Raw genomic sequence first — 26,135 nt, 5'->3', positions numbered from 1 at the left:
GCGCCTGCGCACTGCCTCCGGCTCAAGGACCCGTATTTAAAGAGACAGGCGGTCTAGTCTACGTGCGAGGCCCGTGGCCTTGTGGGCTTCTGGTCCGGTGGCCCGTGCGGAGCGTCAGAGCCGGGGCAGCTGAGAAGGCAGGTGAGGGGCGGCGCGGCGGGCCGCGGTGCGCCGTGTGGGGAGGGCCGTGGCCGAGCGCGGCGTGGCTGGAGTGGCCGTGACTCCTCCCCCGCCCGCCGCTCAGCCTGGGGGCACACCCTCCGTGACGTGGAGGCCCCCCGGGAGCCCACGGGAGGCCCGCGGCCCCCGGGACCCCAAGCGGGTACCCGGAAGGGCAGGATGCTGCCTGCGATAGAATGGGCATCCTCAGAGGGTCGGGACCGGGCGGCTGCTGGTCCCTCCCCGCAGCCTTGTTGCACGGCCACGATTCGTCCTCACAACTTGTGCTGCTCGCTCTTCGGGGGCCGGGGCTTCCCGGGCCTTCCTGCGCCGGTCTCTCCCTATAGTTAATTGTCGTATCCTGGGCTGGGCGATACGACACTCGACCCACCCTAATCTGCGGAAAGTTAAACTACTGGCCCGGAGCTCCTCCCCAGCCCTGCTGGCCTTCATTTGCCTCTCTGGTTCTTAACCGTTAGGGCTTGTGTGACCCACTGAGTCTGCCAGTCACGGACCTCCCCTCCCCCAAGTTGAACATTGTCAAATACACAAGTTTGGTGTACATCCTCCGGGAGTTCAGAACTCCACCTCCGGCCTGCCCTTGTATTCGTTGTAGTTTTCCTAATCACCTCATGAAGTAGTTCTAAACTTTGGGTTTTTTTTTTTTTTTTTTTTTTTTTTTTTTTTTTTTTTGGTTTGTTTGTGTGTTTTGTTTTGCTTTTGAGACGGTCTTCGTTATGTACCCCTGGCTAGACAAGAAGTTTAGTAAGTAAACCAGACTGACTAGCTTCGAACGCACAGCAATCATATCTTTGTCTTCCGAGTGATGGGATTATAGATGAGCTATAACTATATCCCACCATAACTAGCTCTTAGTCCTGTTTTTAAAAATAAGACAGGGGCCGGGGTGTGGTAACACACACCTTTAATCCCTGCACTCAGAACTCTAGCTTGCTAGTGACTTCCAGGACAGCCAAGGCTACATAGAAAGATCCTGTCTCAAACGGAAAATAAACTGTCATGCTTGGTGGCTTACACTATAATCCCAGCACTGGAGGTGAGAGGATCAGTGGACTAAGGGTCTTGTTGGAGGAAACCAACTCACCTGGTATCTGCCTCACCTTCCCTCTTCCCTGTAGATGGGTAGGCTTGGCCGCCAACCCCTTCTTCAATAGTATATCTGCTGCGCTCTGCTCTGGGTCGCACAGCAGCAAGTAAAGCCAGCTTGCTGTTCTGACCCAATATCATTTTTACTTCTCAGCAGAGTTTGGACTAAGAATAGTTTTCAGTAAATTGGAAATTAAAGCTGTAAAGCCACTTAAATAATTATAAATATAAGAAGGGGTAGGAATAATCATTTTCCACTTGAATTGGTTCATCACTTGCTTAGATTCTTACAGTCATTTCAAGCTTTCCTGATTCAGGTTGCCGAGTTAAGCAAGGGAATTGCTTATTCTGCTTCTAAGGACTTTTAGAACAACTACTCCTTGAATTAGGTACTACTGTGAGCTGCATTTTACAGATGAAATAGGAGCAGAGAGGTAAAGTAACTCAACAAAGGTCACACAGCTGATAAATTGCTAAGTGTTGAACTCAGGTAGTCAATCTGATTATACACTCTGATTAGTTGCCTCTCTCAAAGGGGCCCTTCTTCTGAAATCCCAAAACTGTTACAGTGGCTTAATTGTTTTCTGAAAGTGGCTCTTATTTCATAGGGAAACTTGATAAACATGATGTAATTTTTCTTGGTTTTTAAGACAGAGCTTCAGGATCTTGGTAATATTTAAAGGTCACCAACCATTTTGACTTTACTATCAGTCTCTACAATGTTGATGCTGCATGCCCCTTTGGAAACTGGTTTTTCCTGTATTGGAACTCTGGGTGGTAAATATTTAATGCATAGGGAAGTGCTTGGTTAATCACGTGCTCTGTATGAGATTCTAGCCATTGAGAAATTGGAAGCCTGGATTCTTCATGTCTGTCTGTCTGTGTTCTACCCTTTTATGCAGCTATATGACTTTGGCTTTCAAGATCCTCTTCCCAAGAAACCTTTGTGCCCTTGGCAGAAAAGAACTGTGCTTGTTCCCAGAACAGAATCGTTGGGCTGCCATAAGACAGTTCAGCCAGTGGTCGGAAACAAATCTCCTTTGTGGATTCTGCCTCCTCCAGAGAAGAAAGCCTGTCCTATCTTTCCAGAGAGGTCATCTAAGAACACTTGCCACCCACTTTATTTTCTGGCCAGGTTCGCATGTGGGACTCTGTACTGGCCCCTGTGCGATGGCGGAGCAGCGCTTCTGTGTGGACTATGCCAAGCGGGGCACAGCTGGCTGCAAGAAATGCAAGGAGAAGATTGTAAAGGGTGTGTGCCGCATTGGCAAAGTGGTTCCTAATCCCTTCTCAGAGTCCGGGGGGGACATGAAAGAGTGGTACCACATTAAGTGCATGTTTGAGAAACTGGAACGGGCACGGGCCACCACAAAAAAAATTGAAGACCTCACCGAGCTGGAAGGCTGGGAAGAGCTGGAAGATAACGAAAAGGAACAGATAAGCCAGCACATTGCCGGTGAGGGGAGAACCTGCACGCTCAGCTTGCTGGTGCTGATAGGAGTCTAGATTTCTTTCTTTGTGTGTCCTCCTTGGACATAATTTCAAATTCACAGACTAGTTATAAGAATAAGAACACTCAGGCTCTCTACACAGATTTCCTTCTTGATAACAGTCAGTTTGCTTTATCGTTTCTGTTTATATGCTCATTCTCACTTCCATATCAGTCTTGATTTTTATTGAGCCATTCAGAAAGTTGTATCACCAGGCCCCGGAGGGATACACCTAGTATGTATCTTAAGAATAGGATCTTTTCTTCTGAAATCATAGTTTACCTGTGAGCCTCAGTAAACTTATCTGTATACTGTTCTGTCAGGTGACTGAAGGCTATAATTTAGTAGTACATTTTCCTCCGTTGCAGGGTTCAAGTCTAGAATCAGGCTGGGTATTGCAATTAATTGTCATGTTTCTTTGTCCTCCTTTATTCTGCAGCATTTCCAGAGGTTTTTTTTTGGTTTTGTTGTTTTGTTTTTTTATTTTATTTTTTATTTTTTGTTTTTTTTTTTTTTTTTTTTTTTTTTTTTGATGTGTTTTTGCTATGCCATGTGGCTTGGGCTGGCCTCAAACTTGGAGCAATCTTCCTGTCTTGTCTCCTCAGGACTAAGATTACAGGCTTGTGTTACCAAGGCTGGTACTCCATGGTCTTTCATTTAGATAATGATATTTTTAAAGAATACACACTACCACCAACCTTTTAGCTGTCACTTTGTTAGCTTTATGAACTAGCAGATTACTACTTTTTTCCAGAGACTTACAGATCAATATTATACTCAGTTTGGTATTTAATTGTCCCATATTTGGCCATCTTGCACACTCTTTAGGCTGGCTTCTGTATCCTGTATACACTAATTTGCTTGTTCTGTTGTGTTCTCTCTCTCTTTCTCCTACCCCCCCCCCCCCCCTTTGTGAGACAGACTTTTAAGTTTGACTTTAAATTCTGTCTTTTCTGCATCAGCCTCTCAGGTCTGAAATTGCATGTTTTCCAACTACCCCTAGCACATCCTTTTTTTGAGAGTTTATCGAGGTGAGGTGGTGGTATGACCCTGTAATCCTAGGTATTTTGGAGTGAATTCAAGGCTAGCAAGACTTTTGTCTGAGAAATATCTTCTAAGTACTTATGTATTAGGCGTAAGAGAATGCTCTTGACCTTCTTCTGTGTGTCTTTTCTTAGCCTTGGAGGCAGCCATTCCTCTAAGGAGTCTGGATTCCCATTAATGGAAAAACAATTTTAGAAACTAAGATCTGGATGCTGTATGTCTCATCATTATAGCATATCTTTTATTCTAAGTTCTTGGAACAACTAGAAAGATAAGCATGCATATATACACAATCACATACATATATTTATCTACATATACATGCGTGCTCACTTTTATATGCCTATTTGAGGACTCTCAGTCTCTAAAGTAATATAGATCTAAAGGCTGTGGCCCTAAAGACGGGCCTTCATACTGACTTGTATCTCACTAGGAAGGAAGTGCAGTGAGCACTCAGATTTCTCTACCTGTGCCAGACAGACATGCTCTGCTGTCTCCATTTTACTGTGTTGTTTCTATATTTTGGGGCTATTCTACAGAGCCAGCCGAAGTTTTATCTATCAAAATGTGATCACTGTGTCTGGAGGGATGGCTCAGCAGTTAAGAGCAAAGGTAGCTTTTCTAGAGAACCTGGGTTCTATTCCCAGTACCCCCATGGCAGCTCACAGCCATCTGCAACTCTAATCCCAAGGGACCCAATACCCTTTTCTGGCCTCTCTAAGTACCAGGCACACACATATACACAGACATATATGTGGGCAAAACACCTATGCACATGAAATAAAAATCTTCAAAAATAAAAAACATTATTGATTTCTCCCAGATCTGTACTAATTCTTATGTATTCGATAAGAGGTATGCAATTTTGATAAAAATTCAAGTTAGTAATAGATATAAATGGTTCAAAATACCTGTTCTGTTTTGTTTCTTTCTCTCCAACCAATATCCTTTTAATGCCTCCCTCTACTTTTTACTAGTCTAAAAAGACTAGGCAGCCTGGGGTCAGGATATAATAGAAACTTACCAAACAAGGATTTGAAAATTGTTGATAAAATCTCCAGAAGCTTTCTCGGCAGTCTTTGTCTGAAAGGTACTTTTATTCTTTGTGGGTCCTGTAGACCTGTCTTCTAAGGCAGCTGCCACACCTAAGAAGAAAGCTGCTGTCCAGGCTAAGCTGACAACCACTGGCCAGGTGACATCTCCAGTGAAAGGTGCTTCGATTATTACCAGTACCAATCCCCGGAAATTCTCTGGCTTTTCAGGTAAGATGTGTTAAGGTGGCTTTCCCTGTTAACTCTCTATTTGGTGTCTAAGTCTCTGGTTCAGTGAGAATACTGCTTTACCGAGTGTCCAGAACTGGCTTCTATCTGGGCAGTGTGGCCATGGCTAACTCTCGTACGTTAATCTCTGTTATAGCAGGGGCATGCTGGTTTTTCAGGACTACTTCTACTTAAAGTTTTTACCTGGGTCAAAAAGATTTTTTTCTGGCCTGTTCCTCTTGTATTTTTAAATGACAGAATTCTGAGAAATTGTCTCCCCAAACTTGCTTGAGCTGAGGATAGGTCATGCATAAAATGTTCTCCTGTGATCTCTCTTGATATTCTGTGCTCATATATTCCTAAAGTTGAGCTGATGAGATTAGAGCCAGAGGAAGCTCTGGATGCAGAGTGTTGTGTTTTGTTGGGAGACAGTAGGGCCCAGTGATAAGGCAGGAGGACTTGGGATTTAATGGGCTCTGGATTCAGATTCCATCTCCTATTTCTTGCTTAAGTCTTGGCAAGATAAACAGTAATTTGTTATCATGCACACACGTAAGTAGCTTGTTTCTGTTGTATAATGAACTATCGTTTGGGACATGGAATCAGTGAATTGTTGCTAGAACCTATGTTGCATATAGGACTTGAGAGGGTCGTTTATTGGCTGTAGGTAAGAGAAAGCATTGGCCTAGGGGCTTTGTTCTTCACTTAACCTGGGGAGGTGCTCTTCTGTTACCCTCCTGCTCATTCTGTGAATGGACTGAAGTTTAGGCAGATGTGGAGCTAATATTACATTGATATCTGTTTGTCTCAGTATGTTATTTACCCTTTATTGTTTGAGATAAACAATTGTTATGGCTGGCTCAATTGAAGAAAATAACAAAATGAAACCTTTGGACTTGAGTAGTGTAGAGGTTCAAAGAAGCCTAGATGTAAAGTCAGGAGAATGGAGGTTTGGCCCATGCTTGACAACTTGGTGCTTTGAGCAAGTGTCTACGGCTTTGTCAGTGAATCAAGACATTAATCCTGTCAGAGGACTATGGGAGATAACATTACAGAAATGATGCCTGGTTTCATAGGAGTTTTATGATACACGAATGCATGTACGCACAGTTTGTTTTGTTTAAGAGACAGTCTTGGGCTGGAGAGATGGCTTAGCCATTAAAAGCTACTCCCAACTCAAACTCTTATATGAGAGAGGTCTTCTCATCCAGCCTGTTCTGAAATTAAGATCTTCCTGTCTCTGCTTACTGGGTGTTAGAAGTACAGGCATGTACTGCCATCTCTGGCAGATTTTGTTATTTGAGAACTCCAGTTTGTGCTTGGTAGTGGATCAATGATAGGGATGCAGAAGATTCCGGGTGACACTAAAGATGGCACAGTCCAGGGAGAGCCTTGATCTTGTGCATGGAGTTTAGAAGAGTTGAGAAGAACAGGGTGTTCTCCTTCGTGAACCTGGCTAAATACCAATGCTCTGGAAAGATCTCCACCCCCAGATCAGATCCAGGTCAGAGATGATGACAGACTTACAATTTACAAACCCAAACAAGAAGCCTTAGTCAGCACTTTCTTGATAGAACAACTCTGCCTTGCTCTTGAAAATGGTCACAAAGAGGTGAGACTCAATCACTGAGGTTTCTCTCAGATAAACCAAGGTGCCTTTTATTTTGATAATAAAAGATGAGCTGGGGCACACTGGTGGGCCCTGACTCTTGCTGGCATCCCTGTCTTCACTCTTTTTCCAAGGGGGTAGGTGGTCTTGAAAGCTGTCTGCTCTCAGGCCTTGGGCCTCAACAGTAAGAGAACAGTGAACTCTGTAACCTGCCAGGTTTGCAATAGCTCTGACAGTCCACAGTGGCAGTCATTTCAGTTTTACAGGTCCTTTGGTTTTTTCTCTCTTGCTCACCCCAGCCTTTGTGGAGTCAGAATGACAATTGCTCTGAGATCTGCTTGGTGGCTTTCGGCATGAAAGCAGCCTTTGTTCCTGTGTGAGGACTCATACACACAGGTGCTTCTTAGTGCAGTTTTCATGCAGTGGTATTTGTACTGATTACTTGGCCTCCACATCTGTACCTGATACACGGATCCAGTACATCTACCTCCAGTGACTCTTTGAGGGGCTTGAATAAAATGATATATAAACCCCAGCAGAATTTTAGTGTTCTTCCTTTTTGTGCTTCCCCCAAAATGAAAAATGAACCATCTGTGTGGTTTTTTCTCTCTAGCAGCCAAACCCAACAACTCTGAACAATCCCCTTCAAGCCCTGCTCCTAGGACGAGTCTGTCTGCAAGTAAATGTGACCCTAAGCACAAAGACTGTCTGCTACGAGAATTCCGAAAGCTGTGTGCCATGGTGGCTGAAAATCCTAGCTATAACACCAAGACCCAGATCATCCACAACTTCTTGCAGAAAGGTTCCACAGGAGGTAGGACTGTACATACACTAAACATGCTTTTCCTCTGAAAGGCTCAAAGCCACGGCCAGCTTGATGGGCACAAGACACTAGTGTCATGAAATTCTTGATCATCTTGAAATGGGATCCATAGCTGGGGTTATCACCAGACCCTGCATGTTATATGGCCAGTTCTGCTTGGGTGCTTGGCTGTTTTCTTCCTCTGCCCTTATTTTGTCCCCAGGAGGCAGAAGAGCCCATCATATTTGGTGAATATAGACAAATGTCCCACTAGCATATGTGATTAGGGAACCACATGCCCAGTGTAGAGTAGAACTCCCTGGCTCTGTTTCTTTTATGGATCTAGCACTGTTTGTCATGCAGTATCTCTTATTTCATCATAATGTGAAAGTCAGGGCTTTGCCCATTGGGAGACTGTGGAGTAAAGGTGAGACACACGTGCAGGGAGTTGTGGGAAGCAATCTCTGCTTTTTTTTCCTCTTTCTCCTTCTATTCCTCCTCTTCCATCTCTTCCCTCCTCCTCCTCCTGTCTTTATCATCATCATCATCATCATCATCATCATTTAGATAGGGCCTTACTGTAGATCCTTGGCTGTCTAGTACTTACTATATAGACCAGGGTAGCCTTGAACTCACAGAGATCTGCATTCAGGCTTCTGTCTCCTAAGTGCTGGGATGGAAGGTGTGCAGCACCCATACCTGACATCTCCATTTCTTAATGGGAGTTCCTTTCCTTTGTTTTCAGATGGCTTCCGCGGTGATGTGTACCTAACAGTGAAGCTGCTGCTGCCTGGTGTCATCAAGAGTGTTTACAACTTAAATGATAAGCAGATTGTGAAACTGTTTAGCCGAATTTTTAACTGCAACCCAGATGATATGGCCCGGGACCTAGAACAGGTCAGAAGCAGGTATAGGGAGGTCATAACCTAGGTGGGACTCTGCCAGGATAATCTTTCCATAGCCACTTTAAAAAATAACTGAGCACATACTGGTGTAGGAAGCTGAAACTCAGTGAACAAGACTCCGTTAGGCTGGGGAAGCCGAGTGTGAAGATAAAGCTGTTCCTTTCCTAAGTTTGATAACTGAAAACACCACTGCCAAGCCACAAAGGCCTTATCTGAAAAGTCAAGGCTTGAGACTTCCTTTTGTCTGTCCTGGAACTGTGCTGGGCTTTATTTACTTGCTTGCTATCCTCTACTTTCTTTGGACTTTCCATTCATCTTTGGTTTGTTCATGATTCTAGCCTTGGTGCCATGGAAAGTTTTTATCTAAGCATCTACTATTCATGGACCATGTCTTTTGGTTCAGACTCTTAAACAGGAATCAGATTGGCTCAGTCTTAGATTAGTGCTGTGCCTCTGCTCAGCTAAAGCAAGCAGGTGGATAGATGGGCCCCTCCTAAGAACTGGATGGGAGAGAGTTCCCAAGAAGTATGACTTAGGGACAGACACAGTGCTGGAACTCTTGACTTGGCATGTGTCCCAAGCTTGCTGGGGTTGCAGCAGTGGCATTTTGGTTTTTGGAGACAGGGTGACGTGTCAGAGACGATCAGAGTCTTCTTTGAGCAGAGCAAGTCTTTTCCCCCAGCTGCCAAAAGCCTCCTCACCATCCAGGAAGTAGATGCATTCCTCCTGCATCTCTCCAAGCTCACCAAAGAGGATGAGCAGCAGCAGGCCCTGCAGGACATTGCCTCCAGGTGAGGGGTGGTCCCACTGAAACCAGGCCCTATGGGGATGGGCTATGGAAGTGTACTAATTTGGGAAGGGAGGATCAAAGTCCTTGAGAGATAAAGCTGAGTATGCCTTATCTCTTTAGGTGTACAGCCAATGACCTCAAATGCATTATCCGGCTGATCAAACATGATCTGAAGATGAACGCGGGTGCAAAACATGTGTAAGTGTCACAGCCCCTCTCACAGCCCAGACTGCCAACTGCCCTGTTCCCTGCTGCTCTCAAGGCTGGAGAGTCCTGCTATAGATTTGAACCCTCATTATATTTCTTCTGGACCCTAACTCACTTCCACATCCATTTTCTCACAAACAAAGTAGAGATAACTGTCTTTAACATCAACTGCTACAACTGAAAGTTCTTACCCATTCCAGACCTATTCTCTGCCAAGGTGATACCATGTAAGGCATGCAGTCTCAAATCCTGAATTTTTCTGCTTTGTCTTTTCCTATGCCAGCTTTGATTTCCAACATTTTCCTATTGCAAAATCTACAAAATGATACTCAAGAACTGTCCATTCAAGTTACAAAAAAAAAAAAAAAAAAGTTTGAGCTAAATGTTGTGTTGGGGTCCATTTATAACTGTCTGTGGCTCCATGTGACTACCGCTGTAGATTAGTCACATCTTCAAATTAAAGTAAAAAACAAAGCTACTTCCCCAGCATCTCTCCTTGTCTGACAGACTGCTACCCTAAGCTATAATGTCAGATGTAGAGGTTTTCTTCCTTGCTCCTGTTCTCCTTGGCAGGTTAGATGCCCTTGACCCTAATGCTTATGAAGCCTTCAAAGCATCACGCAACCTGCAGGATGTGGTGGAGCGGATCCTTCACAACGAGCAGGAGGTGGAAAAGGACCCAGGCCGGCGGCGGGCTCTGAGCGTCCAGGCCTCACTGATGACACCTGTGCAGCCCATGCTGGTGAGGAGCACTTCCTTGTCCCTAACATCCATGTCTCCTCAAGTTGCTGGCATCTGATAGGGATGAAAAGCAAGAGCTCTGGTAGTTTGCCAGGGAAGAGTGGAGGTGAGCAGAGCAGCGCTAGGCCAAGAAGTGAAGGTTCAGAAGGTAGATGATCTAGTTCAACCGAGTCCGGCCTCTTACACTTTACTGTCCCTGTGGGAGCGGCATGTGGGACCAAGTAGTGTAGCATCACACTTGAAGATAGGGCTACCCTCCAGGGTAGCTCAGAGCTGGCAACAGAGCCAGGCTTCCTGTGACAGGGAAAAGAAGTTGTAGAAGTAAAGCCTCATTCCAGTACATAGCTGGATTTGTGCATCTTTAGTGAGGATGGCTGTCCCTTCTGGTCAACATCTGGTGCTCTGCCGCTTGCTGTAAGTCTCCTTGAGCTTCCCAGGGGTATGCAGGGAACTTCTTTATTTTTCCTTTTTGAGACAGGGTTTCTCTGTGTAGCCCTGGCTGTCCTAGAACTCACTCTGTAGACCAGGCTGGCCTCGAACTCAGAAATCCGTCTGCCTCTGCCTCCCAAGTGCTGGGATTAAAGGTGTGTGCCACCACCGCCCGGCTTAAGTTGTCTTGTAATACTAAATCCTTGTGTTTAGAATAGGAAAGAGTTCTCTCACTACCAGAAATACAGACTAGCTTGCTAAAATAGTGTGATCTCCATGCCAGGGTCAGAACCTTTTTCCTCACCTGGAATAGAGGCTTTTTTGGCTTCTGTGGGAATTCTTCCTAGAGTCCTTTTCCACAGCCTTGTCAGAAGAATGGTGTGGGTTGGCTCCTTATTAGTGCTTGGAACACAGGCTTGGGATGAGGCTTTAGATACACATCCAAGCCTGGCTGTTTCCTGGCTGCCTGACCTTAAGTAAGCACATAACCTCCCTGACCTTCAGGTTTCCCATTCAGCACTTGTCCTTTAAGGGATCATATCAAAGATGTCATCATATCAGAGATGAGATGACATTGTTTTGTGGCCTGTCAAGAACCCCTAAAATGATAGTTACTGTTTGGATCTGGCTAGTGCCAGTATGTGAGTGAGTGGGTCTGGGTGTCCTGTCAGTTTCTGGTTCCAGTCACCCTGCCAGTTCCACTGTCACTGGCCCTCTCCACTCTTAACTCCACCAACACACTGTGATAGCAAGTGTGTTTAATAAGACAGGTGCCTGGTAAGGGGCTACGTTATTGAAAAAAGTAAATCCTATTTTAGAAGAATTGTATTCTAGAATGGATAGCATTTGTCTTTTTCAGAATGCAAACTGTTAAACCAACTTTTTTTTTATTTATTTGAGACAATATTGCTATGTAGCTCAGGATATCAGCTGATGATTTTATTATCAGAATACAGCATTGTCCAGCCCTTTGCAATACATCACCCCTTCAGCAGTCTGTCCTGAGTCGATTCTGTCCTGATGATCTGAGCTCCATACTCTGCTGAGGAGCCCTGGTTAAAGGGTTCTAACATTTGTTTTTTCCATCCCAAGGCTGAGGCCTGCAAGTCCATCGAGTATGCAATGAAGAAGTGTCCCAATGGCATGTTCTCTGAGATCAAGTACGATGGTGAACGAGTCCAGGTGCATAAGAAGGGGGACCACTTCAGCTACTTCAGCCGTAGTCTCAAGCCTGTCCTGCCTCATAAGGTAATACCCTTTCAGCAGGACGTCTCCTCCCTGCCTCTAAAAAAACTGCTGGGCCAGAACTTAAGGGCCTTTCAAGCTGTTTCACTGGAGGAAATTCTTTTTTTTTTTTTTTTTTTTCTGTAAATGAATGAAGGGTGCACTCTTCTAGTAACGAAAGGCTGCTTAGCTGGGACAGCCAACAAGCCCAGACTTGGGTTAGTCAGATAGGAAAGAGCTCCCTGAGACAGTACAGACAGCTCAGTGAAAATCTTGGGTGTGTCCCTGTCCCCTGTGCTCCTTCTGGGCTAGATTAGGGTTCTTGTACAAGGAAATGTTGGATTATCATTCATTAGGTGGCTCAACAAGTATTTCTCAAATGCTGTACGCTGTGGTAGTTAGTGGACATAAAAAAAGTACAAACAATAGATAAAAATTAGGACCTTCATGGATCTTAGAGTTTGATAAGTGCACAGTATTGTGGGGCTGTCTGGGATCCTGATCCCTACCCTACTCAGAATTAAGAGCCTCAGTCCTTAGCCCTTCTCAGCTTCCAGGGCTAGTCCTGAGGTCGGTGGTCTGTGAAGAGAAACAGCTGGGATATCTGGTTCCAGTAGCTTGTGAGTAAATGTTATTCCTGGCTTTGCTGCCCACTTCTTTCCTAGTTCTGACTCAGTTTCTCAGAGTCTATATATTGGTGGATGTATTGTGGGGATGACTTGGTGGCTGGGCCACTTGTTTTATGTGTTGAGCTAGAGAGCTGACCAGTCGTCTTGCATGAAACTCTAAGTGAGGTTCTTGTTCCAGGTATGCTAGAAGCTGATCAGGAACTGCTGAGATAAAGATGTGTTAGACAGTCCCTCTTGTGACCCAGGACCATTTGAACACAGCTTTCCAGAATCTGCTTTTTTTACTTTTCCAAATACTGTGGATTGAATCACGGTTTACACAGGCTAGGCAAGGGCTGTATACTAAACTATGTCATCAGTCAGTGTCTGTTGGTTCTTAAAGGACTGGGTTAGGGATGGAAGGGAGTAAGGATGGTCAGTCAGATCTTTCCTCATCCCGTTCCACACCCTAGGCAGTGATTCAGCTGCTTTTAGCAGAGACATTGTCAGGCTCTCCAGACCCCACTGCTGGTACCCTTTGTCAGAAAATACTTGGAATTGTGGGACTTCTCCCACTGAGTATCAGAAATTGGGCCTCTAGCTCTGTTAGGAAGAACCCTGCCCCAGTGCTTATACTCTGAAGACAGCAGGGGCTTCAGAGCTCCCACTTAGAGGAGACCCTGTTCTCATTCCTTGCTCTTTCGAGAGCTTTATTTGTCTGCCCTGCAACCTATCTGTTCCCATCCCAGTCCTCAGCCTGATAACACCAATTCTCTGTAATGAACACTAGTCCCCACCTACCTGTCTTTCCTCCTTCCTTCCCTCCCATATTTGTCTACCTCCAGGTCCTTCCTGACCAACTCACTGTTTCTTCCTTTTCCTCCCAGCCTTCTGTATAGCCCATAGAAAATGACTCAGTAGGCTGACCATTTTCTGGATCTACACAGAGTTGATAAAGCAGATAGCCTGATACTCTTTGGGGGACTGGTACAACCTAGCTGTTCATTTCACTCATTGCTTGGGCTTGCAAGGTTCTCTGGGTGTTTTTTTTTTTTTTTTTTTTTTTTTTTTTTTTTTTTTTCCTGAGCCTTGATCAGTGTGGCTTAGTTTTAGGTCTTACTGCCAAGTCACCCTTGCCAAAGCTGCCTTTCTACTTCTAGGTAGCCCACTTCAAGGACTATATTCCCAAAGCTTTTCCTGGGGGTCAAAGCATGATCTTGGACTCCGAGGTGCTCTTGATTGACAACAGCACAGGCAAACCACTGCCCTTTGGAACTCTAGGAGTGCACAAGGTATACACTAAGAGTCCGGTGTGCAAAACATGTGCTGTCAGTCTGACAAAGGGATGGAGGGGAGATATTAGAACCAACTTAGGCTTGAGTTTGTTTCTGTCGAGCATGTACACTTTCATCACTGTAACAAAATACTGGAGGTAGCCATTCTATAAAGGAGAAAGGTTCTGTATCTAGAGGTTACAGTCAGAGAATACAGGAGTCCACTAAACATGTGGCAGAACAAAGTCATTTACATCATGAGCTAAGAATTATGGCAAGAGGAAGGGGCCAGTCCCACAATCCCTTTAGGAGCTAATGACCTAAGCCCTTCCCCTACTTCACCACCCTTGGGAACATCTGGGCCTTTGGGAAACACTTGGAATCTAAAGTTTAGTGAGCACCATCTCTGGAGTGCTCTGTGGCCCTGCAGAGCACTGAATGGACTGTCTACAAGGGGCTTCTGAGGTGGACTGCTACTTCCCTGATTCCCTCCTATGCCTCTTGCCTCATTTTCTCTGCAGAAAGCTGCTTTCCAGGATGCTAATGTCTGCCTGTTTGTTTTTGATTGTATCTACTTTAATGATGTCAGCTTGATGGACAGGTGAGTTAACTTGTATTTTGACATGTTTTGAGGGTTTTTTTTTTTTTTTTCTTCTTCTTTTCATTTTTTTTTTTTTTTTTTTTTTTTTTTTTTTTTTTTTTTTTTTGCAGTACTGGGGATGAAATCCAGGGCTTTAGACGTATTAAACATATAATCAACCATTGGATTTTATTCCCTAGCTACTGTTTTTAAACCTAGATTCTTATCTTCACTGGGAATTTATCTGGGTTGGGCCTATAGAGGCTTCAGTTAGGAAAGAGATAGGGATAGGGCTAACATTTTTGCATTTTATCTATGAGCTTATAGGGGATGCTATGAGTAAAACATCTAGGGGGAACTGGTCATCTAGTGTGAGCTCCATCCAAAAGCTTCGACCTACACAACTGATACTTATGCTTTATGCACTTAGGATTCTCCCTAATCCTGTTTGTATAGCTACACCCATGGTTATGAAAGTAAGACTTGATGGGGTAGGGTCCTGAGGCCTGTGCCAGCCTGGGGGTTAGGGATAGCACAAGAGTTGTAACATTGTTCAAGTGGGACAGGACAGAACATGTAGTTGGGGCTAGAGGTTGGTGTTCTCTTGACTCAGTAGAGTAGAAAGCACAGCTACGAACTGGCTGTGGGCAACAGCTTAGAGTTGTTTATCTCTAGTGTTGATGGAGTCCTGCAGGACTTTGACAGCACAACTGTTCATACGGGAGCTTGGATCCATAGCTGTCCCTCTCCTGAAGCAACAGTTCTATCACTGGGCACTATCCTGTGTCAAGGTTCCTGCTAGGAGTGGAAGGGAGGCTCTTTACCTCAGCTCTGTTTCCCTTAGGCCTCTCTGTGAGCGACGGAAGTTTCTTCATGACAACATGGTTGAAATCCGTAACCGGATCATGTTCTCAGAAATGAAGCAAGTCACAGTAAGTGAAGTTCCTCTCCTAGGCAGGGATCTAGTGGTTTGAAAAGAGAGTAGAGAACCCCATGGGGTGTGAGAGGATGAGCCTTAGCTGATAAGTTTGCCATTGGCCTATGTTGCCTGCATAGGCCAATGGCAAACTGCTGTCTGCAGCCTGCCTCTCCAAGCCACAGCAGCTCCAGGTTATACACACGAGTGTATAGAAGTGAACAGTCTATTCTTACATGATCCTGCACATTTCTTCTACCGTCCCTCAGAAAGCTTCAGACCTGGCTGACATGATAAACCGGGTGATCCGAGAGGGCTTGGAAGGGTTGGTGCTAAAGGATGTGAAGGTAAGCTGCAACACCTGTCTTTTCCTGCTGGAAGTGACAGAGGCGTTGGCGGTGGGAGAGAGGGAGAGCTATGTAGGAATCTTTCCCACTCAACTGGGGCAGGCTGGTCCTGGATCTGAAAATGGCTTTGTATGTCCTGTAGCGCCTTGACACTGAGATCAGCCCATAGTGGTGAAAAGATGGACTCCACCTCTGTGCAGTTTCCATACCTGTGATCTTTTTTTGTGTGTGTGTCCCCTCAGGGTACATATGAGCCTGGGAAGCGGCACTGGCTGAAAGTTAAGAAAGATTATTTGAACGAGGGGGCCATGGCCGATACTGCTGATCTGGTGGTTCTTGGGGCCTTCTATGGGCAAGGGAGCAAAGGTTAGTGGTGTTGGTTCCTGACGTGGTACTCTATCAGAACACACACTGGCCTTCTTACTAAAGCCTTCAGACCTAAATTGATCACTAGTATCCACTTGGTAAAAGGAGAGAACTGACTCCCACAAGTTGCCTCCCCCTCCCCCCCTGCACCCTGTATGTAGCATGTATGAAGACTGGAAAGAAAGTTGGTCAACAATAACCTCTGCAGTTCTGGCACAATGAAGCTCAACTACCAGCTATTTCAAGGCCTGACAGCTTCCTTCTCAGAAAAAATGTATTTCTTAATTGGGGAGAAAGATGAGGTCTGAGGAACACTTAGGCAGTATGTCAGGTTGTGTCTGCTATGTGTCAGGTACTTCCAGTTCCCCAGAGTCCAGAAGGTAGAGTGTGATTACTCTGACACTCTCGATGGTAAGGCTTGGCTCATTCTTCTCCAAGCAGTTTGTGGTGGGCCTGTCAGAGGTAGTTCCTTCTAGCCCACACTCAATTCATGTCCCCTCCTAGGTGGAATGATGTCCATCTTCCTCATGGGCTGCTATGACCCTGACAGCCAGAAGTGGTGCACTGTCACCAAATGTGCTGGAGGCCATGATGATGCCACACTTGCCCGCCTGCAGAAAGAGCTAGATATGGTGAAGATCAGCAAGGTAAGGAAGGCACCTGGCACCTGGGTGACCCTGGCCCTGGACAAGTCATCCTTCCTGAAACAGGCTGTGCTTTGAGGACTGAGGTCTGCAAGTCCCGATTCTTCATTCAGAAAGGAGCTTACTTCTTGGGCATAGAAGCAGGATTAGGCTTTTAAATCTGAGAGCCTGTCTTCTAGATGATGGGCCATAGCCTACCTGAAGAGGGAAGATTACTTGGGGTGAGAGGTCATCCTTTTTAGCTAAGTCATTTCACAGTCTTATTGCCAAAGATAGGGTTTAAACCTTGTTCCAGCATGACAGGACCTCAAAACAGTGTCTTCTCCTTCAGGATCCTAGCAAGATACCCAGCTGGCTGAAGATCAACAAGATCTACTACCCCGACTTCATCGTCCCAGACCCAAAGGTATTGTCACCGGATGTTTTGTGGCCCCCACTCCAGAAGTAGTTTTTAGTTCTCCAGTGCTACAGAAGTCAATCCAGCTTTGCTAAGGTCCACCCAGGATGGGACTTGGATATTCAGCCAAATGACAAGCACAGGGCTAACCAGCCAGCCCTGAGGACTTGTCCTTAGTGGAGGGGAAGCAAATTTCTTTCCATTTGTAAAAGAGACCTGTTCTAGAAGTAAACCTAGACCAGGCCCTGCTTAAGCAGACAGGTTTCACGAGGAGGCATAACTGGCACAGGCCTCCTGGCTGCTAGTGAGAGAGCCTCTGTGCTTTCAAATGCTTTACACTGTTTCTGTCTGTTGGAGAGTTCCTTCCTGGCCAGTGATAATCTATCTACCTGTTTTATACCTGACAGAAAGCTGCTGTGTGGGAGATCACAGGGGCAGAATTCTCCAGATCTGAGGCACACACTGCTGATGGGATCTCCATCCGATTTCCTCGATGCACCCGAATCCGGGATGACAAAGACTGGAAATCTGCCACTAACCTCCCCCAACTCAAGGTGCCAGCTCCTTGGCTCTCTAAGAGTCATCAACCCACTGTCTTGCTCTTGGAGTGTTGGGCATCTACCCTGTTGACATGTCATTTGGCCTATCTCCATCCACAGGGACAAAGCAAAGAGAGCAGTTCAGAGTTGAAACTGGTACCTCTTTCTCCTAGCTCCCCTTCCTCAGGTCCCCCAAAGAGCCTAGCTTTCCACAGACAATTTAGGAGTTACTTAGACCACAGTCCTACTTTAATTAAGAACTGAGGTTTAGCCGGGCAGTGGTGGCATATGCCTTTAATCCCAACACTTGGGAGGCAGAGGCAGGTGAATTTCTCAGTTCGAGGCCAGCCTGGTCTACAGAGTGAGTTCCAGGACAGCCAGGGCTACACAGAGAAACCCTATCTCGAAAAACCAAAAAAAAAAAAAAAAAAAAAAAAAACCCTGAGGTTTAGGGGCTGGAGAGATTGCTCAGTGGTTAGAGCTCTGACTGCTCTTACAGAGGACCCCCATTTGAGTCCCAGCACTCGCTGCAGCTCATAACTGTCTATAATTTCAGTTCCCAGGGATCTAGTGCCCTCTTCTGGCCTCTGTAGGCACCAGACATTTACACATTTTTTTTTCCTTTAAGAAAAAGAACTGGGATTTAGTCAGAATGTAATATTGCACACCTTTAGAATTCTAGCACTCAGGAGGCAGAGTCAAAAATTTCTCTTGAGTTCAAAGCCAGCCTGATCTACATGGTGAATTCTAGGCTAGACAGAGCTACAGAGTGAGACTCTGCCTCAAAACAACAAAACATAGTTCATCTGAGCCTATAATATGAGCACCAGAGAGGCTGAGACAGGGGGATCTTCAGTTTAAAGCCAGTCAAGAGTTTCTTTTTCCACAGAAAGTAGCTTGTACCCAAATTACTCAGGTTCCCGAGCCCTACTTTGTTCCTTAGCCATATGTATCAGGCAGCACACATCACAGACACAGGTGGGTCAGGTCAGTGACAGCACCCAACTCCCCCTTCTTAGGAACTGTACCAGCTGTCCAAAGACAAGGCAGACTTCACTGTGGTGGCTGGAGATGAGGAGAGCTCCACTCCTGGAGGTAGCAGTGGTGAGAATGAGGGCACTGCTGGGTCTGCTGTGCCCCGCAAGGGCCCCAAGGCCCCCCCCAATAAGTCCTCTACCAGTGCCAAGACTGAACAGAAGCTGAATGACCCCAGTAACAGAGGTGGTGAGTAAAGGGACCTAAGGTGATGGGGAGGGCTGTGGGTAGGCCAGAGATGGTAGGACATAGGCGTACACTTCAACTCTGATGGCCTGTGACTGGGCGTCTGCTACAGCCGTGTGTTTCTAGCACATTCCTAGGGGCTAGAAATTGGTCTCCCGGGTACTCCTCATCTACTCAGCAAACCTGGATGACAGAGGACCCAGGGACAGCCAGTCTGACTGAGGAATAAGCCACCTTGGAGCTAAAGGATCCGGCTAACAGCCGTGCTCCCCTTTCATTCATCATTCGAACAGAAGTACTTGATCTCTGTGTTCTTCCTGACTCACAGGGCTGTTTCCTTACCATCTTCCTTCCTGTTCTTGGTTTTGTGGTTTTTGAGACAGGGTTTTTCTACACTAGGCTGGCCTTTAACTCACTGTGTTGTTCAGAATGGCTCTGAGCCTCCTGTCTCTACCTCCTTAGTGCTGGATTATAGACATATCCCAGTTTGTGCACTGCCAGGGATCAGACATGCTTTATACATGCCCGACCTCTGCTGTCCTGCAGGCAACAAACTGATTCCGAAGCCTTCCCCCATGAAACCAGGAGAGAAGCTGGCTGTGAAGTCTTCTCCAGTCAAAGTGGGAATGAAGAGGAAAGCTACTGATGAGACACCGTGCCTGACAAAGGTAAGGGAAAAAATAGCGGTACTGGACACAGGCCAGTTTGGCTCAGGGTCTAGAGATTCAGGCTCCTGTGTGTGAATATGAAAAGCTGTCCGTATTGGTTTGGGGGAAGACTCCCGGAGCCCTTTCCCTTCCTGTTCTGGGCAGGTGAGCAGTCCTGTTGCTCCACCCTGTGCCCTCTTGTTGCCTTGCAGAGGCGGCGGGCCAGCAGGCAAAGAGGAAGGAAAGCTATGCAGACAGGCAGGAGATAGAGCCGGCCTAGCAAGAGAGGCTGCAAGCCCACCCTGCTGCCAATGTTGTTACAGTTCACATTAAAGAGCGAAGCACACTCTGGCTGTGGGGTGCAGCATGTTTGTGTATCTCTGTCTCGAAACAGTTCTACCCAGCAAGGAGAGGGAGACTGCCACGGCATAGACAACTCCCAGCTAAGGAGCCTATTTTCCCTTTTGTTAGTCCCTGGTCTGGCAACATCTGTTGAGTACCTGAGATCAGGAACTACTAGCTAGTCTATGGTACCCTGGTTAACTTCTGGCCATGATTAACAGATAGCACTCATGACCAAGCATATGCATAGAAGTTGACATCTCAGGGCCTGCACCCAGTTCTCAGTAGAAACCAATCCCATCTCTTTGCCCTCCCTGAAGCCCTTGAACTCATCCACACTGATGAGCAAGACTCCCAGGCCCTCTGACTAGGTAGCTGTGCAGAACAAACTGATCTTCCAGGGTATTTTGCATTGGGTGGCTCTTGGAGAAATGTCCTTTTTCCAAACAGTTTAGCTGGATCTCAGAGCCCATCACTTTTCCCTTTTTTCTTGGAGTCAGGAAGAACTGTCAGACCGGGGTCAGTTTGAATGACTGGAGGAGGGGATAGCAACGCCTCTGTTTTTTCTCCAGTAAACTGTGTCCTAAGTCCCAGACTCCAGGTATCCCTAGCTGTCATCAGGTGGGTGAAGTCGCACTTGTACCCAGGCTAGGCCTCACTCTGTATGTCTGCAGGTGCTGATGGATGTCTTCACTGGGGTGCGGCTCTATTTGCCACCTTCTACACCAGACTTCAGACGGCTCAAACGCTACTTTGTGGCATTCGACGGGGACCTGGTACAGGAATTTGACATGGCCTCAGCCACACACGTGCTAGGTAACAAGGACAAGAACACTGATGCCCAGTTGGTCTCCTCAGAGTGGATTTGGGCATGTATCCGGAAACGGAGGCTGATAGCTCCTTGCTAGGACTTTGGTCTTCCTCTTTGGGCTGTCCTCTTCTGCCCACTCTACCACCACAGGAGGCTCAGCCTGAAGGGTAAGGGCTTCTTCTCCGAGCAGTGTACCTTCTTACACCTTCTGACTCTTCAAGGTCTCTTCTGGATCAGGAGTTAGCTGCTGTGGACACAAACAGTTTAACTGGAACTTTCAGATCCAGGTGCTAGCTTTGTTTTGTTAGTTGTCTGGGGTGCTGATAACCAACTTAGACCCTTATTCATTCTGTGCACAGCACTCTGCCACTGAACTACAGTTTTATAAATAAGAAATCTTAAGCTAGGCATGAAGAAATCATGGTATCAGAAGTCCATGGCTACCCTGGGGTAAGAATTTAAACAATAAGAAGCATCCTTTCCCCCACTGGTTCCACCAGTTTCCCTCGGTGACTAAGGAATGAAGACTGAGCAGAATCTACTTCCTGTGCTGCTCATTTCCATGTACATCTTAAAAGCTGTATTTAAACTGTTCCTAAACGCTTCTTATATATGGCAAAACCTTTATTATGCCTGGTCCAAACCCTCACATGAAAGAACAAAGTAGTCTCCAGTGATTATAGTTTCCAGGTCACTGCCTGGAGGGAGAGACTGACATCTACAGAAAAGTAGCCTCCTTGGAGACAGAGGCTCCTTGAAGGTAAATTTGCCTCCTCAAATCTGACTACTCTTGGGAGCACAGGTCCATAGCTGGGAAAATCTCCACATCCTGCTTACCAAGGCTGCTTCCTGTGCCATGTGTGGCAGATGCCCCTGAAGGGTAAAGAAAGATGATTTCTGTGTACAACTGCACATGGGATATTCTGCAACAGTGGAAGTGTACTAAACTAGCCTCATCTGATTAGCAAGCCCTTGAAATGTGGCTAACATGAGGTTATGCAACATTTCAAGACAACTTCAAATGGTCTCAAGTTACCAGTGACATCACACATCATCTGAGCATCAGTTCCTCAAGAGGAATGGGCAGAGTCACTGTTGCCAAATCACTGGGCCAGTGACCTCAGACACCTTGTTTAAGGCATGCAGCACACACCCTGGTACAGATGTTGTCCAGAAGGAGGCCTAGCTTACCACCTCACATGTTAAAAGTTCACATTTGGGTCTAAGCATGGGCTTCCTTGTCTATGCTGTGCCACCCCTTGATGAACTCAAGCAGGCTTACCTATCCACCACCTGTGAGCTAGGTTACTATGGTGGAACCTCTTAAACACTTACATGAGCCTCTAAGATAGACCCACCACCCCATGTAACTGCTAAAGTAATATATCCCACTAGGAGGCTGCTTGCTTGTCTGGCTCTGTCCTTCACCTACTGTTTAAGACAGTAGTGGGTGTAGATGCTCTGATGAGTGCAGAGTAGGCAACATTCAGTCTGGTAAGTAAAACACTTTATTCTAGCCTCAAGGCAGAAGCTGCTTTGTGCTTTGAACACTTGCCTTCCTTAGAGCAGCTTGGTAGAGCATCAAAGAGGACGCTTTCCCTTCCCAATCCCACGGGGCCAAAAGTTCATCCCTTTGTCCCTTTAATGCCTTACTGTATATTCACTCCAACTCACTGTCAGGTCTTTGTACATTTCCCTTTGCAGAGGGGTTAAACTCTGTGGACCTTTATATCTTTTCCTGTCTTTCTACACAACCCTAAGCACCATCACCTGAAACCTCCCCCAAGGCTGGAAACATGCCCATCCCCCCTCCCCGTGGCCTTTGTTTAAATACTGCCAGTTGATGACAGGCAGTGTTCATTACTGGATGCTCAACAGCTAGATACCGAGTAGAATCCTTTTATCCAGTTCTCCCAGAGGTGATACACTCCCCTCAGGCACCTGGTCAGGTGGGTACAGGCCTATGCTTACTCTGTAGTCTGCTGGGCCAACCTTTGAGCCACACTTGTCTGTATCCGAAAGCTACTGTCAATCTTTCCGGGTAACTTGAAAACTTACTGCCTACCTAGCTGTCTTGAGGTTACTTTCTACTTAGCTCTTGAAGGTCCCTCTACAGTGGGACTGTGAATAACTTCACATGGTGCTTCCCATTTGCTCTTGAGAATCATTCTTACATTTAGCTCCACGTCTGTTCCACAGTTTCTCTTGTGATCTTGGGCAAGTCACAGCAGAGCGGGGGAACCCTGACAAGACCAGGTGGCCCAAGCATCTCTATAAGTGGGATACAGTCTCTGAAGGGCAGTGTCTCTGTGCATGTGGACTGATGTTTGCCTGCATTTACAAGTTCTTTGGGGGCCTCTGGCATTATCCCCTCACACCAGATGGGACAGGCATCTGTAATATTTAAACTTTATTACAAAATTATAAAGCAGAGCTCTGTAACAAAAAATACACATTTGGGTATGCTTTTTAACACCCAGGTGAGAAAAATCTTAATGTAAGCCACTTGGAGCTACACATTTACATCCAAGAGATCTCAACAAATTTGTACAACAAAAACTATTAATTCCTTTACAGCTCATTAGTTTAGAACTGGCTATTCCAACCTATGAAGCAGTCAGTGTCTTTGAAACGTAAGTCTCAACTGAAATCTTGGTGCAATCAGCAAAATCCACAGAATAATTGGAAGGATTAGGTGTTTCAACATTAATTAAGACCAAGGATCCGTGAACAGAAAAGGGGCTCAGGTATTTAAAAAAAAAAAAAAATCAGGTTTTCTACCTGAGATGTTAACTGGAATGGGTTCCAGCTTTCATTTGGTTTAACAATAAAAAAGTTGTTTGACATGTTTTGGTTTTTTCCCCCTCAAGTAAAAACACCAAAGGTAGAGATTTAAAGGTAAGATCTCCAAAATAAATGACATGGGTTCTGGTTGTTACTTGGGTTGCTAGCCACAGCCATCAGTGTATTTTCTGTTCCTGTATAGGAGGTAGGAAGGTAAGGCCTCAGAAGAGAAAGCAGTCATAAGGGAGAGCTGGCTTTAAAGTTACTGTTAGGTCTTAACTGAGCTGCAAGATCAGACCTGTTTCACAGTGGAGTTCAGGAGCAGCAAAATCAGTGGGCCGTACTAAACTGGAGACATTGTAAACTACAGTACTCACTTTTCAGGGAGGGAGGGCAAGGTAGTCTTTGTGGAGGGATCTGAATCCCTGACACCCACAAAAGCTTTGACCCAAAATCTGGTCATCTGGACTTAGAATGCAGAGGTAAGTGGGCCTGGCATCTCTGACAACAGCTTCATGGAACTACTTGATCCTCAGGAATTCAGTGGAGAAGCTAAGCATTTCTAATAGCCTCCTAAGAGGTTTCCCTCTACTTTGCAGATTCATGAGTGGTTGGTACTTTCAGTCTCAGATAGCTACACAGTGTTAGCCAAGTTGCGGGTTCATCCCACAGAAGAACACACTATCACTATGTGTTTTGTGCTTTGATGAGCTGTTATAGCAAACGTTACTCAAACCCTTCAGTTGCCTCAGTGGTGTAGAGACCCCACGAGGGCTGGAATCATGAATTAAAGAATGCTTCGTCCTGACCTGCCCAAGCAGTTGAGGGTGCAATTAAGACTTTTCAGCAGCCATAGGCACAGTCCAACAAACTGAACACCTTCCAGTGCCTCATACACTGCCCTATATGTCTGCTCTCCAAGAATTCCATGAGCAGCCAGGCTAGAGGAGAGCAGAGCTCTTTGGTGACGTTTCTATACCTTCAATAAGCAAGTTTAAAACCCAGGGAAGAGAAAATATAATTAAAGTGGTTTTTTAAGAGTTTTAGCCTGCTGGAAAATGAGGCCCAGAAGCCAAAATGATAAAGCTACTGCCTCGATTTCTCTTTCCTCATAATCTAAAGTTAAGAATGACACAAAGTCAAACCCAAGAGAAGCCACACCATTTCTTACGGACTTTCCAGCAGTCAGGTCAGAGACTGGTCCTTTCTAACCCCAATACTAAACAGAAGTGACTCAACCTAGAACTTTTTTCTATATCACTTAAGACTTAGTTTCTCACTAGAAGTCAGTTTACTGATCCAAATTCTGACCTAAGGAATACTATTGGTCTGATTAACATTTTTTGGTCCATAGAAACAAATGGGTTTTAGGCAAATGAGAAGACTTAAAGATTTGTTAACACACAGAAAGCCAGAGAGACCAGAAATTTAAATCCAAATGTGCTGGGGGTGGGGTGGGGGAAGATAACAATTCCAGCAGGACTTCTGAGGAGGAGTGGTATACAGATGTATGAAATGTGTCTTAGGATCTTAGGACGGGAAGACTGGTCCACATTCTGGAAAGACCTCTTCATTGATTACCATCACCACCCAATGATCACAGAAGCAGGCATTCACCCATGTGATCTGAACCAGTTTCCACTGGTTTTTGGGCTCTGCCACCTAAAACAGGCATGCTAGGCAACTCCACTTGTTCTAGTTCAGAACACTGCCAGTTTCTCACAGTAGACTGCCCTTGTGCATCGGACCAACCCTGAGCCCAGACATCTTGGGCTATGTCCTGTAAGGCACTGAAGAAGCCAATGCTAGCCCTCAGGACCGGAAGACATGCACTGCTCGGATCACATACTGCCGGCAGATAGGACATTCGTTCATGCGTTTGCCACACTTGGTACAGGTCACCATGTGGCCACACTCCAGCAGAACACAGTCAATGGGTGAGTCCATGCAAATCTTACACAGGTTCTCCTCCAGGCCAGAAGGCACTGCTCCCCCTGGACAAACAAGGCAAAAAAGAAGAAAAGATTATGTCTCTGTAAATAAGGGCCTGTGTTAAGAAAAACCCCAAATCCACTTCCCCTCAAATACAGCACCATCAAAAAAAAAAAAACAACAAAAAAAAACCAAAAACAAAAAAACCTCAGGAACTAGCCACCCTTGGTAACATAACAAAAAGGTTTGAGTCCGATACTCTCTGATCAAAAATATCCCAGGACTCCGGACAAGGAGGCTGTAATTCAGTGAGTGAATAATGCTGAGGTACCACGTCTCTTGAGGCAGAATATGCCGAAAAGATAAAAACTGGCTCAGAAAAGTCTGGATATAAACAGAACTGTTATGAATGGTTCATTAAGAATCCTAATGCTTATCTACAAACATAGACCTGATTTAATAAAGCTGAGAATCATGGGGGACTCCTTGTGCTATCCAACAATCTACCTACCTCTAAGCTTCTGAAAAGACTTCCTAATAGAAGGACATGGGCAGATACACTGCTCCCTTTTCTGTGCTACAACCATTGAATTTTATTCATACCTCTGACTGCTTATCATACTGCATGATAATTTACTTCTCTCCCACAGTAGACTAAGAGCTTCTAATTCAACTTATTCAGACGGTAATCATAAGCTTAGCATTTGCTTTCCGATTTGAGGTCAGATACTTATCTTTGAATTCCCAAAACATGAGTCACATGGTAGGTCTTCTTTAAACATCTGATAATGAACATTCTGCCCTGGGAATGATAACTGTTCACATTGATTAACTGATTAACTGCCTAACACGTGTCAGGCAGGGTGGGTCCTAAGAGCTTTCAGTGTTAACCCAGAGGTGCTAAAGTGGGTTTTACAAATGACACAACTTAGGCCAAAGTTAAGTGGCTTGCCCAAGGACA

General features: G+C 45.6%; 2 protein-coding genes across 18 annotated transcripts in view; one reads left to right on the top strand and one right to left on the bottom strand.

The window, feature by feature from the left end:
- Positions 1–9: 9 nt before the first annotated feature.
- Positions 10–23,302, top strand: Lig3 (DNA ligase 3). 3 transcript variants are annotated; one of them, XM_076936167.1, is made up of 20 exons: positions 10–137; positions 2,169–2,722; positions 4,919–5,062; positions 7,282–7,482; positions 8,216–8,367; positions 9,000–9,166; positions 9,286–9,363; positions 9,946–10,114; positions 11,635–11,790; positions 13,535–13,666; positions 14,170–14,249; positions 15,073–15,160; positions 15,414–15,491; positions 15,734–15,857; positions 16,362–16,504; positions 16,833–16,907; positions 17,306–17,452; positions 18,457–18,661; positions 19,205–19,326; positions 20,322–23,302. In XM_076936167.1, exons 2-20 carry the CDS (start codon positions 2,173–2,175, stop codon positions 20,553–20,555), a joined length of 3,045 nt encoding a protein of 1,014 aa, XP_076792282.1. In that variant the 5' UTR covers positions 10–137; positions 2,169–2,172; the 3' UTR covers positions 20,556–23,302. The 3 variants fall into 3 exon arrangements, with proteins under 3 accessions (XP_076792282.1, XP_034362637.1, XP_034362638.1); XM_034506746.2 differs by having other exon boundaries at positions 18–141; positions 7,285–7,482; XM_034506747.2 differs by having other exon boundaries at positions 18–141.
- Positions 22,856–26,135, bottom strand: part of Rffl (ring finger and FYVE like domain containing E3 ubiquitin protein ligase) — a 65,647-nt gene continuing 62,367 nt past the window's right edge. For all 15 annotated transcript variants that reach the window (XM_076936183.1, XM_076936173.1, XM_076936179.1 and 12 more), the window contains one exon: positions 22,856–25,236. In XM_076936183.1, the coding sequence (XP_076792298.1) occupies positions 25,055–25,236 (182 nt within the window). In that variant the 3' untranslated portion in view covers positions 22,856–25,054. The remainder of the gene's footprint in view (positions 25,237–26,135) is intronic.

The sequence above is a fragment of the Arvicanthis niloticus genome, chromosome 6 (assembly GCF_011762505.2).
Source record: "Arvicanthis niloticus isolate mArvNil1 chromosome 6, mArvNil1.pat.X, whole genome shotgun sequence".
Classification (NCBI taxonomy): Eukaryota; Metazoa; Chordata; class Mammalia; order Rodentia; family Muridae; genus Arvicanthis; species Arvicanthis niloticus.
This window is presented reverse-complemented; position numbering and strand designations above follow the sequence as displayed.